This window comes from Staurois parvus, unplaced genomic scaffold (assembly GCF_062004578.1).
Source record: "Staurois parvus isolate SC_StPar_1 unplaced genomic scaffold, SC_StPar_1.0 ptg000283l, whole genome shotgun sequence".
Classification (NCBI taxonomy): Eukaryota; Metazoa; Chordata; class Amphibia; order Anura; family Ranidae; genus Staurois; species Staurois parvus.
The window spans coordinates 1301262-1320318 of record NW_028318079.1 but is presented as its reverse complement, the minus strand read 5'-3'; the positions used below and the strand labels follow the sequence as shown (position 1 = coordinate 1320318).

Sequence of the window (19057 nt, the reverse complement as noted above, 5' to 3'; positions counted from 1 at the left end):
GCGCGGCACAAGCCATCATTTCTCGGAAAGGTGCTGAGTCCACCACTTGGAAAGGGAGGGACTGCAGCACCAGCAACTTGGACAGGAGGACGTTCAGCTTTTGCACCGTCGGGTGCGTGCTCGCAAACTGTTGTCTCTTGGAAACGGATTCCAAGAAAGACTGCTGACGGAATCCGTGAAGAGGAGTAGCAGGAGAAGGAGCATCAGAACGCGCGGAAGATGCCAACGAGCGACAACTCCCCTCAGCAGAGGTGTTGGAGCCTTGACTGGCTGATAGAGGGCGATTGACGTCGGGTGACGGAGCAAGTAACAGAGCGGGTGATGGAGCGGGGGCTGGGGCAGGCAGAACCGCCGTATCTTTATCACGGTTTTCCCAGGCCACCAAATGGCGACGCTGCATATGCTGCCGCAACGCTGTAGTCCCAACATGGGCCCCCTGGCCACGCTTGACTTTCTGGCCACATAGTCGACATACGGCTACGTTTACTTCCTCGGGCGGCTTGACAAAAAATTGCCACACCGCTGAGTAGGAAACTTTGCCCCCGATACTCCTCACTGGCTGACTGCTGCTTCCTCCGTGCACACCGGCACCACTACTGGCCGTGGTGGTAGGCTGCAGTGTAGCTGGTGCTGTACTCCATGGCCGTTTGCCTCCACTGACACTGCTGCGACCCTGCTGCCTCCTGGGCAACCCACCGACTGTTTTGCTCGCTGCCAAGCTGCCACCCTCTTCTCCTGATGATGCGGAAGCAATAGCCTGATGACGACGAGGCTGCCAAGTGCGATCAGCCTCATCATCATCAATTAGGGTCTCCGCCTCACTACTAGCCCCCTCGGCTGCGTGTGGGTCAGGAGACAGACCTGTCTCTAGACCGGCTACCGAGCCACTCTCCTCGCCACTACTTCTTCGCCTGGCTGCTGAAGAGGCGGATGTCTCCCCCCGTTCCTGACCGCCCTCTGTTAGCTCTTCCTCACTGTACAGTGGGGCTGAGCCCACAGCATACGATACTTCGCTTGGTGAGGGAACACCAAAGGACAGGGGCAGGTCGAGGACACGTGATTTCAGTGGGCTTGCTCCCGGGCCATGCCAACTAACGGTTGTGTCTGACGTACCCACCAACCGTTGGCTGTAGGTGTCAGAGGTGACCTGGGAAGAGGAAGACGACCGAGCCAACCAATCGATGACGGCAGGGTTGTCGGTGGAGACACGACCGCTGGATGACACCGGGAGCACTGGCCTCTGGCTCCGACTAGTGCTGCCTCGACCCCTTCCTCTGCTGCCACGTCTGCTCGCTCCTAAAACATTGCCTCCTCTGCCACTCCTATGCATGTTGTCTGACATACTCTTTAATTAAACGATTCTGTGTCCCTGAGTAACAATTCTGTGTCTGTCCCTGAGTAACAATTCTGTGTCCCTCAGTAACAATTCTGTGTCCCTCAGTAACAATTCTGTGTCCCTGAGTAACAATTCTGTGTCCCTCAGTAAAAATTCTGTGTCCCTCAGTAACAATTCTGTGTCTGTCCCTGAGTAACAATTCTGTGTCTGTCGCTGAGTAACAATTCTGTGTCCCTCAGTAACAATTCTGTGTCCCTCAGTAACAATTCTGTGTCTGTCCCTGAGTAACAATTCTGTGTCTGTCCCTGAGTAACAATTCTGTGTCCCTCAGTAACAATTCTGTGTCCCTCAGTAACAATTCTGTGTCCCTCAGTAACAATTCTGTGTCTGTCCCTGAGTAACAATTCTGTGTCTGTCCCTGAGTAACAATTCTGTGTCTGTCACTGAGTAACAATTCTGTGTCCCTCAGTAACAATTCTGTGTCCCTCAGTAACAATTCTGTGTCTGTCCCTGAGTAACAATTCTGTGTCTGTCCCTGAGTAACAATTCTGTGTCCCTAAGTAACGTTTCTGTGGCCCTAAGTAACGGTTCTGTGGCCCTCAGTAACAATTCTGTGTCTGTCCCTGAGTAACAATTCTGTGTCCCTCAGTAACAATTCTGTGTCCCTCAGTAACAATTCTGTGTCCCTCAGTAACAATTCTGTGTCTGTCCCTGAGTAACAATTCTGTGTCTGTCCCTGAGTAACAATTCTGTGTCCCTCAGTAACAATTCTGTGTCCCTCAGTAACAATTCTGTGTCCCTGAGTAACAATTCTGTGTCCTTCAGTAACAATTCTGTGTCCCTCAGTAACAATTCTGTGTCTGTCCCTGAGTAACAATTCTGTGTCTGTCGCTGAGTAACAATTCTGTGTCCCTCAGTAACAATTCTGTGTCCCTCAGTAACAATTCTGTGTCTGTCCCTGAGTAACAATTCTGTGTCCCTGAGTACCAATTCTGTGTCCCTCAGTAACAATTCTGTGTCCCTCAGTAACAATTCTGTGTCTGTCCCTGAGTAACAATTCTGTGTCTGTCGCTGAGTAACAATTCTGTGTCCCTCAGTAACAATTCTGTGTCCCTCAGTAACAATTCTGTGTCTGTCCCTGAGTAACAATTCTGTGTCTGTCCCTTAGTAACAATTCTGTGTCCCTCAGTAACAATTCTGTGTCCCTCAGTAACAATTCTGTGTCCCTCAGTAACAATTCTGTGTCCCTCAGTAACAATTCTGTGTCTGTCCCTGAGTAACAATTCTGTGTCTGTCCCTGAGTAACAATTCTGTGTCCCTCAGTAACAATTCTGTATCCCTCAGTAACAATTCTGTGTCTGTCCCTGAGTAACAATTCTGTGTCCCTAAGTAACAATTCTGTGTTTGTCGCTGAGTAACAATTCTGTGTCCCTAAGTAACGTTTCTGTGGCCCTAAGTAACGGTTCTGTGGCCTTCAGTAACAAATCTGTGTCCCTCAGTAACAATTCTGTGTCTGTCCCTAAGTAACAATTCTGTGGCCCTAAGTAACGTTTCTGTGGCCCTAAGTAACGTTTCTGTGGCCCTAAGTAACGATTCTGTGGCCCTAAGTAACGATTCTGTGGCCCTAAGTAACGTTTCTGTAGCCCTAAGTAACGTTTCTGTGGCCCTAAGTAACGTTTCTGTGGCCCTAAGTAACAGTTCTGTGGCCCTCAGTAACAATTCTGTGTCCCTCAGTAACAATTCTGTGTCTGTCCCTGAGTAACAATTCTGTGTCCCTAAGTAACGTTTCTGTGGCCCTAAGTAACGGTTCTGTGGCCCTCAGTAACAAATCTGTGTCCCTCAGTAACAATTCTGTGTCTGTCCCTAAGTAACAATTCTGTGGCCCTAAGTAACGTTTCTGTGGCCCTAAGTAACGTTTCTGTGGCCCTAAGTAACGATTCTGTGTCTCTCAGTAACAATTCTGTCTGTCCCTAAGTAACAATTCTGTGTCTGTCCCTGAGTAACAATTCTGTGTCCCTAAGTAACGTTTCTGTGGCCCTAAGTAACAGTTCTGTGGCCCTCAGTAACAATTCTGTGTCCCTCAGTAACAATTCTGTGTCTGTCCCTAAGTAACAATTCTGTGGCCCTAAGTAACGTTTCTGTGGCCCTAAGTAACAGTTCTGTTGCCCTCAGTAACAATTCTGTGTCCCTCAGTAACAATTCTGTGTCTGTCCCTAAGTAACAATTCTGTGGCCCTAAGTAAAGTTTCTGTGGCCCTAAGTAAAGTTTCTGTGGCCCTAAGTAACGATTCTGTGGCCCTAAGTAACGATTCTGTGGCCTTAAGTAACGTTTCTGTGGCCCTAAGTAACGTTTCTGTGGCCCTAAGTAACGATTCTGTGGCCCTAAGTAACGTTTCTGTGTCCCTAAGTAACGTTTCTGTGTCCCTAAGTAAAGTTTCTGTGGCCCTAAGTAACGTTTCTGTGTCCCTAAGTAACGTTTCTGTGGCCCTAAGTAATGTTTCTGTGTCCCTAACTAACGTTTCTATGTCCCTAAGTAACGTTTCTGTGTCCCTAACTCTCTCCCTGAATACAGCCAGGTCTGCCTCTGTTGAATGACTGGAGGCAAATGGAGAATTCTAAAATGGCCGCCATTTATAGCTCGACCATTACACAGTGCTGGCTGGCTGGCTGCTGATTGGCTAATGCGATCACATGTCATGAATGAATGCATTATGGGTCAGCGCGCCTTGTCTGCGCGCCTTCCCAGACATCCCCGCTCCGTCGCCGCACATGTCGCCGCCATTTTAGGAAAAATTTCGATTCGCGCATCCGAAGTCTGCTTATTTTCGGAAATTTTTCTAATATTCGAAACGAATTCCACTTCGCCTACTTCGATTCGCTCATCTCTAGTAGAGATCTATCACCAGGTGCCGGCTATATCATCCCATTCCGGGACATTTACAGATGAGACTAATTAATCCTTTTTCCCCCATGCCTAGTACTGGGACTGCTACATCATTTCCTTTTAGCAAAGTGGATGCAGTTCTTCTGACAGCAGACAATCCTGGGACCGATAGTTCTATAGCCAATACATCCTGTATTCCTGAGTGCTGACTGAACTACAACTACCAGAGAGCTGGCAAACGAAGAGGATGCTGGGACAGCAGATATATTTCACAGAAAGGGACAGGTTCATTCTCTTGGCCAAGGATTTTAGAACTGAACACAGGGGGACTGCAGTTCTACTCCAGAGACAGATTGCTGGCCTGCTGCTGCGGGACTCTGCACACCAGTTCAGCACAGCGGTGACAGCAATCACCACTCTGGGATCGCACCAGCATCTCTGCATCAGGACTGTCATTGTATGGTCTTCACAAAGACATCTCTTCTTGCTACAGGCTTTCAGGCGGAAACTCCACACATCCCTGCAGCCAGCCAAGACCTTGAGCAAGAACTCTGTTCCAAGGAGGCCATGCTGTCCTTAGGATTGGAGAACAGGTGGATGCCCAACCTCTTTCTGTCATCCCTCTAAAGACACCGCATGCAGACCACTTTATATCTCAGTACCAGGAAATCTTTGCTTTGAGCAGTACCACAGTCTATCTGTTTAGTTTAATTGAATTACCAGTATTTACTAATGTTTATGGTCCCCACTATTGCTAGCAGAGGACAACAGATATTTTTTATTTTTATGACAACAGATGTCACCATATCAGGAACTTGAAAAATCATGGGACTCAAGTTGTAATCTCTAGTTAAAGGGACTTATTGTCTTTTAAGGCCATTCCTATTCAAATCGGGGTACTAGCAGAGTATATGTTTACATAATTTTCTGCATTCCCTATTCTGGTGCCGGTGGCCCGGAGGGAGCTGATAAGCCAACAATCCTTTTCTTCCCCCTCTTGCTATAGCAGAGTATACGTTTACATAATTCTGTGCATTCCCCATTGTGGTACCAGTGGTCCGGAGGGAGCTGATAAGCCAACAAGCCTTTTCTTCCCCCTCTTGCTGCTGGTGTTGCAATTAAATGGTTGAAGCTTACTACTCATGACTGTATAATCTATTAAATGTTGCTGATTCATTATTTCTATTTTACCAGTGTTCTGCTTTTATGTGTTAACTGGAGTTGTTTATTCTAAACCCATTATTTCTGTGGCATGCTCTTCTGAACACGTTTAATATAGAGGTGTTACTAAAGAATTGTGTCTCTGCATTATTATTCTATAATGTTGCAATATGTCTGAACCCAGAGTGTCAGAGGTGTCGGGAGGCTTGCAAGGTCAGGGCAACCACTGGGGACACGCATTATCAAGTAGCCCATTTGGGGGTAGTGTTACATATGTACTTTTGGCTGTATTGAGATCTATTATGTAATATATTGTACAGTTAAAGTGGAATTAAAGTCAAATTCTAAGCCTGAACCTACTCCCCCCCCCCCATCTATGACAATTTTATCTACCATGTAAAAGAAAAGATCTGTATACTTACCTATTTTGAGGTCGTTCTGGTCTGGTCATACGATTGGGTCCCAGGGGCAGTTAGTGTAGAGCAGTGACAATGGCTGCAGAGCCTGGGCGATGATGTCACCCATAGCCATATTATGAGCCATTGTTTGTCAGCTGTCCCTCCTCTACACAGAAGTGGACACTAAGACCCGATTATGTGACCAGAGTGGAGGTACTTCAGAATTGGTATATTATAAGGATAGGCATCTTTTCTTTTATGTGGCAGAGAGAATAGTCTTAACATGTGGGTGGGAGTAGGTTTGGGCTTAGTTAGAATTTAACTGGACTTCCATTTTAATATCCTAGCCCAATCTTTCTCAATCCGTTTACCCCAGAAGAATCCTTGGACTAGTTGTCAGGTGTCAAAACTTTTTTTTATCCACAGCGCATTAAAAATTAGCATGATCAGTGAAATGTAGATACAATAAAAAAAAAATAAAAAGAGTGGCATACTTAGTGTAGAAAACAAGAAACTTATGCTGAAAATCTACTTATCTTTTTCATTGGTGGTCAGTGGAAAAACTGCCCTTGTACTTTGGTGGTCAGCGAACATTAATGGTTGGTAGGGATAAGCTCACGATTCAGTCTGTTCAGATGGAACTTTGGCTGTTTGGGCATTCACCTAAACACCAGACATTTTGATTGTTCAGTAGAAGTTGAACATCTGCTGCTTCTGTACTGTATATGACAGCTCCCTTTTTGCCAGAGGTTGCTGAGGAAGCAGTGGGTGCCAGCACCCGCCACATCCTTGGCATCCAGTACTGTCACTCAACCCTATTTATTTATTGGTCAGAAATTCCCAGCCAAGGGGGCGGGAGGGTGGAGGGGGTGGACCTAGGGCCATGTGACCAGGGTTGGCAATGGTCACATGGCCATATTTGGGCAATTACATTCTTATATTCTTGGACCTATATACACAGGCTTCCCATTTATATTTACCACTCGCAGTTCCATATTTGCTCCTTTTACATTGTCATTATTATCATTTCTCTGAGGTTGAATTTATCCATCATTATCTTACCAAGGAGATTTCATCAGATATCTGTATAAAAAGTGTAATTTTACATTAGAACAGCTTTTCAACATTGGATTGTAATCAACCACATTAGTGTATTTGGTTGGGGGCAGAGACAGACTCTTTACAAAATAATCTAACTTGATTTTACACATTGAACTTTCCAAAGATTGGTAAAATATTTAAATTGTTTATAATCATAAATTAAAGGAGTGCTAAAAATGATAAAAGAGAAAGGAGAGTAAACAATGGCACTCACATCGCAAAGTGCCTAGACTTGGCACCCAGGACGACTAGCTTTGATGGCGCTGTAGGGGGAGCACTGCTACTACAAAACCTAAAAAAGACTTCTGCTGATACCTGGGGTTAAGAAGACACCTGATGCATAGAAGGTGTAGAGTTTTGATCTGATAATTGAGGTGCTCATTGACCATCTTTATTCAAGGAAATGAGTGAGCTATTTAGGAGGGGCACTGGAGCACAGGAGTGCTGGTTTTACAGTTCACACAAGACACTTAGTTTTGTGAACTTCACAAGTCCTATATTGAATGTTTGTTTGGACTTATTGGAGTCATACCTTAGATTGTACGCACCTTGAGGGTTAGGGACTGATGTGAATGTACAATATATATGTAAAGCGCTGCATACATTGATGGCTCTATATAAGTACCTGAAATAAATAAAATAAGTAAATATTTTTTTTGCACTACAGTTTAATGTCAATTGCACCTGCACTTGCAGAAAAACATTGTTGCACTTTTTAAACTGGTTGCATTTTTCCAGTTTGCAAATATTTTCACACTAAAACTGATTTGTTATTATATTTTATTATTTTTTATTCATTTGTATACTTATGTATGTGAATGGGTTAGTGTTTTTATAGAGGTGGGTACAGGGTAGAAGTTATTTTTTTTTTTACTTTCAAAAATGTTTATTAGGTTTTACACAATATCAGAAATTAAAAAAGGATAAAATACAGTCAGCCATATAGTATGGTTATTACAATACCAGGTACAAAAAAGATAGCAGGGAAAAAAGCGTAATAACCCCCAATCTGTAGGTACAGCATATGAAGAACAATAAACATCCCAGTCGGCAACCCGTAGGTGGGTACATACATAAGACTATGAGGGCAAAAGCCTAGAACCCATGTATGAGGAAGAATCTCCCCCCACAATTTCTCATGATTTTCGCATAAAATAGCACTCTGTTTGTATAGGAGGCTGATGATGAGATCCATGTAAAAAAAAATTTCTGAGAGGTCAGGAGAAGAGAAAGCAAGTCTCAGAAAAAAGGCCGGAGAAAAAGGAAGGAATAAAGAAAGCAAAAAAAAAAACAATAGAGAAGGAGGAGACACAGGGATCTCAGGTGGTAGAAATGTCATACAGTTATATCTGAGAGGAAGATCAGGGTTCTTTCATGTAAGTTGCCTATGGTTCCCAAGTTTGTTCAAACATTGCTTGTTTATCATTAATCACACTAGCAACCTTTTCGTGGATCATGATCCAGGGAATTTTATGAGGGAAGAACAAAGAGAGGGCGCACAGGCCTAGTGCATTACCATAAAAAATGTTTAATAAGAAATAAAGTAGGTGTTGTACTCACCAACGACAATAAAGTCAAGGCACGTCATAAAAGAACAGCTGGGTGAACACCACGCTGAGTAACATTCTGTAATGTTCCCCATCCAATAGGCTGACGCGTTTCGAGGACTTGCCTCTTCCTCAGAGCCAAAAAAAGCCAGGAAATTTTATGTTTCAAGTGACTGATGGAAACAGAGGGTGTGTTCCACGACCCTGAAATGGTTATCTTGGCTGCCAGGACAAAATAGACCAGACACTGCATGGGTGCAGTAATCCTGGTGGGGAATCATTAAGCAATGCAATATGATATTGTGACTCCCATTAACTTGTGGAGTATGGAAAATACCCTATTCCAATAGCTGTGGATCCTAGGGCACTCCCACCAAATGTGAAGCATGGTGCCATGTAAGGATCATCCACTGAAACACTCCGTTGATGCCATTGGATACATTCTGGCCAGGCGTGTATATACCAAATACCATCTTGTTAAAACTTTAATACCAGTCTTTATCAGACAGACTTTCAATATACCCTTATAGGAGGTTTGAAGACTGGAATGCTAAGTCTCTGGCTCCAATTCACAATCTAGGTCCCTTTCCTATGCCACCATGTATGAATGCTTCTGGGGAAAACTATGCAAGGATGCATATGCCATGGAGATACCACCCCTAGAGCCCTGGTCTTTGGTACACCACTTTTCATAAACTGTTGGGGAGAAGGATCTGCTGAAGATTGGACAGTCCTCAGAAAATTGGAATGGTTCAGTAGCAGGCATTTCTAAATTTGCAGTACAATGGGAGAGTGTGAAAGGACCTCTGATGAGTTATTATTTTTAGCACTACTTTTAGGATAGGGTTAGGTAGATTGCAGGTGTCCTCGAATTACTTAAAATATTTGGAGTACAATGTTTTTTTAATGAATAGTCCACTTCAAAATAATGTATTACTTTATTTGTGAATAAAATAGGGAAATGTTAGCCCCTCTGTCTGGTTTACTGATTTTTGTGTCACCACTGGTGGAGATTATTCCTCTCTAGTTGTTCTGGTTACCATTGACACCATATGCCCTGTTATATCCAAAATGGAAAACAAAACTTTTTTTTATATATTTATATTTATTTTAATCTTAATTTCCTTGGAATATCATATTTCAAGCGGTTTTATGTAGCTCCTACCTAGCAAGAAGCTGATTCTTTTATGGTTAGTGCAGTTGAAATGTTGGCTTTCCATTAGGGCTGATTCACACTATGTGAATTTTTTTGTATCTGATCAACGCAGGTCTCCAAAGGGCACATAGAAAACAGTTGTTTTTTTATATGTCCCACTCAAATCACAATGGAGCAGAAACTGGTGTGGAAAAAGGTAGCATGTCTGGATATTTCTGTACTGCAGCAGAGCACACCTGAAATCTCTGTTCTGCTATGGTACATAGAAATTAATGAAATGCCAATGTTTCATAAAGTTGAAAAGAGTAGACAGTGCCTTTTACATACACATATAAACATGTGTAAGGGGCCCAGTGTATCTGCTCATCGCCTTCATTCTTCACTCAGGCATTGTTGTTGTTATGTACACCAGACATTCCCAGTTTGTAACATTCCGTGTTTCCCCGAAACCAAGACCTACCCCGAAAATAAGACCTAGGGGTACTTTTTGATGTACCACTAATATAAGCCCTCCGCCGAAAATAAGACCTACCTCCACCAGGGGCGGTCTGACCATTCGGCACTTCCCGAGGACCTGGTGTCACTGCAGGGCCCCATGAGAGGCTCAGTCCATCCCTGTATGTGCTGCTTCTGAAATAAGCAGGAATTGAGGGCACGGACAGTGAGGCAGGCACTTCGTACACCTCTCCTCCTCGGAGTTTCAGCAGAGGGGCGGGTCCACATCCCTGCCACGGGTGCTGAAGTCGGAGTGCTGGAGGGGCGGGCAGAGTATGCAGCAGGTAAGTATGTAATCCCCTGACCCTGGTGACAGCACTGCAGCTTCATGTAGTAGGTAGGGGGGGAGAGAAGGGGGGGGGGAAGAGGGCAGAGAGAGAGAAGGGGGGCTTGCTTTAAAACGTACCTTTTTGTGGAGCTAGTGGAGAGATCAGTTAGACTGAAAGCCGACGATCCCCACAGGATGGATCGGATCTGCGGATTGGGGAGGATAATGGATCGGACTCCGATCCATTATGCTCCATCCGCAGATCCGATCCATCCTGCGGGGATCCTCGGAGGGGGTGTCACCAAGTGAATAAAAATAAATAAAAGTCAATAAAAATAAGACCTACCTGAAAATAAGCCCTAGTACATTTATTTTTACCTAGAATTAATATAAGACACTGTCTTATTTTCAGGGAAACATGGCGGTATCCATGCCAGGTAACCTAGTGTTATGAGATTCCCCGTTTCCAAACTCGCAGGCCAGGGAATCTTAAAGCAAAACAACACGTTTAAGATTTAGCATATCTCAGCTCTGACTCCTATAATCCAGAGCTTAGGCATGTCCCCTTTAACGCTCTAAGCCTCAATAGTGGTCATGGAAGGAACACAACACAGTAATGGCAATCGTGAGGTGCCGAAAGTTAGAAAGGGCCGGCCAAAGCTCCTAAGCAGCTTAAGAGATGCTTTATATTGGGACTATTAGCCCCCATTTACAGTAGTTTGATTTGTAGTGTGTCTGCTGTCATGTTACAACGCATGACAATAGAAATCACATTACTTTCATGATGCTCGTTCACACCCATGCAGCACCACGACCTTTGAAAAGGTGCAGGAGCTTTTTATAGTGCATTTATTGCTCCTTAGAGTTCAATGGAAACAAACTGAAAATGCATGTACATCTGTTTTAGCGCATTTTTGTTGCAGTTGTATGCATTACAACCAGCCTCCTCCTCCTAGCAGCATCTACTGTAACCAGGCTGCAGCAAAATGGAGAGAGAGAAGGTCAGACCATGGTGGCTGCTGAAGAGCAGATATGGCTGGTGTGTGAAAGGACATTGATCTAAAATACCAAGGACAAGGATTGCTAGCAACAAGTATAAAAGGAGACACAGGAAATTATTTCACCATTGTGTGGTTTAGCATTATTCACATGTGCACCTTATATATTGATGTATGATTTACAATATATGTTTATTGATGCAGTTTAAGTTGGTTTATTGATGTAAAGGGCTGTTTCAAATTTGTGCTGCACCTTTTATTTACTGTATTGCTTGTTAAATATCCAGGGGGACATTGTGTGTTCAGCAGCTTGAAGGGTCTCAGGTTTTTCTTTAAAGCAGGAAAATCACCTTCTAGTACCAGAAAAGACCCACTGCTCTTGACCAGGCCATGGATTATGAATGGGTGGAAGGAAAGAAAATTGCTTGATTCCTCCATCAGTGTTGATGGGGGAGTCACTCCCGCAGCTCTGTTGTGATCTGAGCCTTCCCTGCCGGTGGATCATAATGATCAGTGCTGCCAGATATAGTCGGTGGCACTAATCGTTTGAGAAAAAAACAGTCAGACTGATTGTACACAAGTCAATCAATATATTGACTTGTGCACAACCAGGGTGCCCATACATGGATTGAAAATTGTCCGGTCTCTGCTGAACTGGTCAAATGTGATGTGCATGGCCGGCTTTAGTAATTCACACTTGGTCAGACACACCTCCTACCTTTCTCTGCCAATGGGGTTACGGGGTGTGGATGTTACTCAGCTCTGCCAGAAAAGAATACTGTAGGGGAAGAGACAAAGCAGCATCCTTGTTGAGAGTAAAAGGCATTTACAAGCAAATTTTATCCGCAACATCGCCAAAATCCACACGTTCCTAACACCAGAAACCACTAAACAGCTCATCCACTCCCTCATCATATCACGACTCGATTACTGCAACTCCCTCCTCACTGGCCTGCCTCGCCGCTGGCTATCCCCGCTTCAGTCAATCCTGAATACAGCAACCAGACTCATCCACCTTACCAAACACTCCGTTTCCGCCACCCCCCTCTGCCAAACCCTCCACTGGCTTCCGATTGCCCAATGGATCAAATTCAAAATCCTAACACAGACGTACAAAACTGTCCATCATACTGCCCCAAACTACATCACCGACCTAATATCCAAGTACCACCCTACACGCACTCTCTGCTCCTCACAAGACCTCCTTCTCTCTAGTTCCCTAGTCTCCTCCTCCCATGCCCGCCTCCAGGACTTCTCCAGGGCATCACCCATACTCTGGAACTCCCTACCCCAATCCATCAGACTATTTCCTACTCTCCTCTCCTTTAGGCGCATTCTGAAAACCCACCTTCAGGGAAGCCTACCCCACCCCCTGCTAATTCCCAACCTCCTCCACTCTTCCTACCACTCCATCCCCCACAGCTATTTCCTCCCGTACCACTATCCCCTCCCTCCTAGATTGTAAGCTCCAAGGAGCAGGGCTCTCGAACCCCTCGTGTATCGCATTGTATTGTTATGGTACTGTTGCATGTTCTGTCTCCCATTGTAATGTACAGCGCTGAGCGAACTGTTGGCGCTATATAAATGCTGTATAATAATAATAATAATAATAAAATGTTATAACCTGCCAGGGTACAGGACTATAAAAATGGTGTACTTGGTCATCATTTGTTACACTTCTGCCTTCTTTTGTTTTTATGTGCAGTTATAAACAGTCTAAGAAGAAACTGATATTAGGAAAAAGTCAAAATGATTGCTTTAATCTATTGAACCCTCACCAAGAAAAAAACATCACTCTTAGGACATCTGAATAGTTATTTATTGAGAAGCCACAGTCCTTACACTTTTACAACTGTAGGCTCTTGTAAGGCAAAAGCAAGATGGATCCACTATTTTACACAGATAAAAAGCTTCTTGAGGGACCCTGTTGACATGCAGTTACTGGTCAAAATGCAATGTACATGGCAGATATAAAAACAATTGTGAAACACAAAATAATGTAAATTAAGGTTACAATCTACGGAAATAAGTATTGTATAGTCTTATAAACACAGTTTATAGTCTAAGTCTGTTATTAAAGTTGTCTTTTTGTCTTTTTTTGTGTTTTTTTACATACACTTTTATTAAAACCTAAACAAAATGTAACATTTAAAGTGAAGACATAAACATAAAACTGTTTTATATTTTTTTTTTCAACAGTAGCTTGTTCAGTTTTCGGATGTCTCATATCTACGACAAGTAGAACAGTTGTAGTTTTTTTTTGGAATACTAATCCGCTGATATGTAACCTCTAGTTAACTAACAGAATGTTCAAGTAAAAGAGTATGACTTAGAATTCGGGATGAGCTGAATTCGGAATTGAATGGATTGCCATAGTTAAACCTCGTTGGGTGTAGCCTCTTCTTTGAAAACAAAGCCTTTAGATTTTGTTTTGTTTATGATGAGCGGGTGGCATCCACGCGACAAAAATGACATAACTACTCACTCATAGGCACAACAATTTTACCATCAACATATATACATTACAGGAATGAAGCATTGGATATTTTTGCTGAGAACAGGGACATATTTAGCATGTTTCCTATATAGATCAATTAACAGTATTAAACAATGGTGCTCTATATTGCTCATGAACCTATAGATTTGAAGATAGGAAACCTATGAACCAAATGTAGTGCGTTCAGGTTTTTCTTTTTAAATTACACAGCTAGAATGACAATCGTATTGGTAGAGTTTTTATGGGCAGTTGGAGCGGACAGAAAATTCCCTAATGTGGCTAACAGACATGCACTGGGGACCTGGGGTGGCTACATCCCATTGAGCCTCTATTTCCATATATTTAATCGTCCTCTTCATCTTCTTCGTCACTGTCCTTCATTGTAATTCCTTGAAGGCCGCCTCCTTCGCTAACGGATGCCGTTGCTTCCTCCACTGTTAACCGATTCCTAATAGTATCATAAGTCTTGCTGTTTAATGTGGAGTCCAGGACACCTTGCAATCGGAAATCGCGATATGTTTTCTAAACAGAATACAAAAATAGATCCAAAATTAAATTCTGAGATACAACAAAATAAAGAAATACTTATAATTGAAGTATATGTTTTTCAGTATTATATTGCCATTTACATGAATATCATTGGGCTCACTCACTGGATTACTTACTTCCTAGCTTATTTTAAAGCACAATTAGAAGCTAATGATCAAGGCTGGGGCTAAATTAGGTGAAAATTAACTTGATACATTGATAGTAAAGAAGATGTTTTAAAATCCTCTCTTCACACCAATTTCACTGTAACTGTAGATTTTTTTTGCAGATTCCCACATGGCACCACTATAACCTATTTACGTTCCCGATAGGCATAACTTAATAGTGACTTGTTTAATGAGGTGATGATTCTGTGACATTAACCCATGAAAGCATTAAAATACTGGCGTCAACTGCTTTGTAAGTTGAGAATTCCAAAGAACTCAAACCATTGAATAAAAAAAAATTGTTGTATACATGGTATGTCTGATTTTGCCAAGACCTTCATAGTAAACAAATCTCCAGTACTCTTAGCTATAGGTGGACCATTTTTTGGGTCAAAAAGATAAAGATTGTAATATTTCTTTATAACTTATGTAAAGAAACTTTAACTTTTAACATGAATTCTTTGAAACCTGATACATCCACTTCAATAAAAGATAATGAATACCCTTGAAGCTGGCAAATTCATTCAATAAATATGTGCCTTCATTGCTATGTCACTGAATTTTAAATAAACCCTAAACTAAGTGCTGGAAAAATGATATGAGCCAGATTTATAAAAAGTCTGAGGAGCCTCAAAAACTGATTATTTACATTGTTAGGATGAAAAAGACATGCATATTGAGTTCAGCCAAAAGACAAAAATAAATGTAAAACATGCATTCTCAGAACCCTAAACTCGTAGCTGATGCACAAAAAGGGAAACAAAACTCTTATAAAACATGGTTCAATTTGCTTCAGTTGGGGTAAAAAATCCCTTCAGATCTCCTTGGAATTGGATGTGTCCCTGGATCAAGAATCTACAGTGTTATTACTTATACAGTAAATAAATTCCACCTAGTAACTGTAGCCAAGAGCATTGCTTTTCCCCTCCAAACCTTACAACATGTCAGTGTAGTTGCCCATCATAATGATGGACTGTTAGATAATGAGTTTATGTGAAATGTCCATTAATGGATGTAAATAATGTTATAATTACAAGTATATTTTAGTTAGATGGAAATATACAGTATTTAAACCATTGAGTGTTTTGCAGCATCAAAACTTTCTAACGTCAAACTTGTATTACAAGTTCTGGCCTTCTGTTCCCTTAGCATATTTAAAATGAGTGGTAAACAGCAGCCTTCTGTGAACTTCCAATCAGGTTGCATCCAATATACATTGGCTAGGTACAGTGTCCAATTAGTGAGCATTATATTAGCCACAGTACAGACAGAAGGGGGGATATAAGGCCTGGTCACCCAGCTGGAGGGCTCTTGGTGATGAGACACACACAGCAGGCAGGATGACTAAACCTGAAGTTGAGAGGTAAAACTAACTTCATACTTGTATTGTACATTGTATTTTAAGCATGGTTTTGTGGGTAAATTGTAAATATCGTATAAATCAAGAGACTTAAACTGTACATTGTGTTGTAAATACTGCTTAGCGTGTAAATTGTATATATTGTATTATATATTATGTACCTCTATCAATAAATGTATATTGCAGATTGAACTACCTCTTTTGTGTAGGAACTCTCAGATCTAGCTGTGTACATGTAAATACTCCCACAAGGATTGAGGTGTATTCAAAAATACATGTAACATAGTCAACATGGACCAACAGTGAGGCAAAGTAGAAGGATAAGGAAACATACCGAATCTTGGCCACAAGGGTTGAATGAAATTTGTATAACAAAAAGGCCCAGGTGTCAGGCAGATCAGCCAATCTGTTAAGCTGTGACCTAGCTAGAACATCTGCGCATGCATGCGTGCATGGTTGTGTGCATAGAATTGTGCACAGCTATGTGAGCAAGTTCATGGTGTGTGCAGGGGCATGCATATTGCATGCATGCATATTGCTCACTGTGGTGCAGGACAGGCTATTTAGGCTGAAATCTGCCAAGCCTAAGTGCTGAAAGGTCTTCAGCAGTACTTCTGTGGGTTTTGATCCTACATTCTTACTATTTTGATTCCTGTTACTGGCTTATTCCTTGACCAGTCTGCAACGTCTGCTTTTCTGGTCAACAGTTCCCATATCGATCCTGGTGTGCTTCACCAACTACAATTCCTCACTGGTGCTTTGCTGTTGGCAAATTACTAACTAGGCCCATTTCTGACTCTGTATCTGCCCACTGATTTGGCACTGCACTGCCTGCCTGTTGCTGACCTTGGTTTGTGTTTGCACTCTGTCTCACCAGTGAATCACATCTCCTCGTTACTTTGAATCCTTTGACTACTATTCTCTCTAAGTTTGTATGGCATCAACATCACCAGCGAGCACTCATTTCATTCTATTGCACCTATGTTCCCTGTCACCTGATTCAGGATTGTTTAAACTGGAGCAGTATGAAAGGCCACCCTTGTTATCTCATGCACTCCCTGCAGGTATGTGAAACTAGCCTTTCGGGATCCCTGAATGAAAGCTGGAGCAATGTGCAAGTATTTGGAGACACTAGTTTTAGCGTACCATTGGCCCTGTAATAGTTTTTATTTTACTACATGTACACTTCAAAGAAAGTATGTTTTAAGAAAAGCCTGAAGGCTGCCATCGCTGACCTCTTGGTGACAATGGTAATTGCCAGTCATACTGAGATCTGGCTTCAATTGTTTCCAAGTCATTTAAAAAACATAATATACTTAATTGTTGTTTTCTATCACATCTCTGTGTAATATGTTTGTGTACACATAATCGTTCTTTTGGGGGAATTTTTGGTTTACATGTAAATTTCAGAAACATTTTTGGAACTTACAATTAACTTGCTTAATGCCTTCAAAAGTCCATCTGCACTCGCATGTAGTGCTCTGCATTTAGTAAAGAGACAGTTGTTCTCTATGATGGGTACAAGTGTTTGTCAAAGTATCTATAAGTATTAAAACCCATGAAAGCAACAGAGATGGCTCCATGTGAAGTTAAACGCGGCTTGTAAGCTCATTTCTACTCTTCAAACAGTCGTCATTCAGTGAAGTAATAAGGTAAGAATGTACTAATGAGAGTTTGTATTTCCCAACTTGCTCCTAAGCCAACAACGAGGGGGGTGTCATTTGCCAAACAAGGTCTTGAAATTTTACTACTTACACAAGTATGGTCTCCCCGTGTTTGTTTCAGCTACATAGGCTTTAAGAATTTCTATATGAAGAGAGAATACTGATTTACCAAAGCAGTAGGGAATGTTCACTTTGCAAAGTGAAAATTCACTTAGCTTATTGAATGAGGTGAAGGCCCTAAATTATCCAATTATGTACAAACAAAAATCTTCCTTTTTTTTAAAATTTTTCTTCCACATGAATAGGTATTCTTTGCAAAGTGAATTTTTATTCAGCTTCACCGCATTAACTAAGCTAAATGAAAATTCGCTTTGAAATATGAATATATTCTCCACCTTTAGTAAATCAACCCCAATGAAAGAGCAGAATTGTTCTTTTTAAGGGAATTTGTCGCAAAACAATATACCTCTCAGGAGCCTCTAATGAAAGCATCCCTTCTGCAATCCCATAGAAGAGTAGTGAGAGTAAACAAGCACTTCCACTTCAGGACTGGGGAAACGCCAGGGACAGTTGCATTGTCTGTTCAGTTTGATTCTTAGTTCTCTTTACAAGCTTTCAGAAATAATACCAAGCCAAACGTTTTGTGTTTTAGCTGAAAGCCTGTAAGAAAAAGTAAACTAAAGACACAACTGTCCCCAAAAGGCTTATCTTTACTCTTAAAGCCAGCCATACATGTATGGAAATCCTGCTGAGTCAGCAGGGACTGGCCGAATTTTGATCCACGTATGGGAACAGTGGCTGTACAGAAGTCAATATACTGATAAACTTGTGTACAACTGCCCTGTCAGAAAAATCCTGTTCGATCAGCGCCAACATCTACAGCAGGCAGTGTATTCTGACGGTGAGGAAGTCTCCCTTCCATCAGGACACAATAGCTCAGCAGGAGTGATTTAGGGTGGATGGGGGAATCGGGTTAGTTTTTTTCAACCTGCTGGTCAACAAAAAAACCTGAATCATCTATGGGCTGCCTAAAGTTTATGTGCTTGTTTACTCCTTTAGATTGCAACTGGATATTGTGAAACCCTTGACTAAGAAAAAACTTTTTTTTCCATTAAACTTTTAAATGATTACCCCAAGCCTATCTTTCTGTCTACAATTGAAAGTCTAACTCTTTTTCCTCGCTTTTGCACTTCTCCAAATCCCAGCTGGTATTCCACTTTTTAGTTCTAACTCAAAATAACCTCTTCATCTTGTGCAGCCCAGAAGCACAAAAATCTAAGACAAGAAGCACCCGCCAATAGTTTTGAATTGCAATATTTAATTTAAAAGATAACACAGAATACAAATACCTTTGAGAAAACAGTCTTCAGCAGCTAATTTAGGACTGAAATCTCAAAATACTTTGGCTTCTTTCCTTCGGATATACTATGATGAAATATTAGGACACTGGACCTCTGGTGTGGCGATTCTGCTCTTCTAAATCTCTTTGATTTTGTAC

The 19057-nt window shown here is 42.0% G+C and overlaps 1 protein-coding gene across 15 annotated transcripts in view; it reads right to left on the bottom strand.

Moving 5' to 3' along the window:
- Positions 1-13145: 13145 nt before the first annotated feature.
- Positions 13146-19057, bottom strand: part of CADPS (calcium dependent secretion activator) — a 610020-nt gene continuing 604108 nt past the window's right edge. For all 15 annotated transcript variants that reach the window (XM_089682020.1, XM_089682023.1, XM_089682021.1 and 12 more), the window contains one exon: positions 13146-14362. In XM_089682020.1, the coding sequence (XP_089538146.1) occupies positions 14183-14362 (180 nt within the window). In that variant the 3' untranslated portion in view covers positions 13146-14182. The remainder of the gene's footprint in view (positions 14363-19057) is intronic.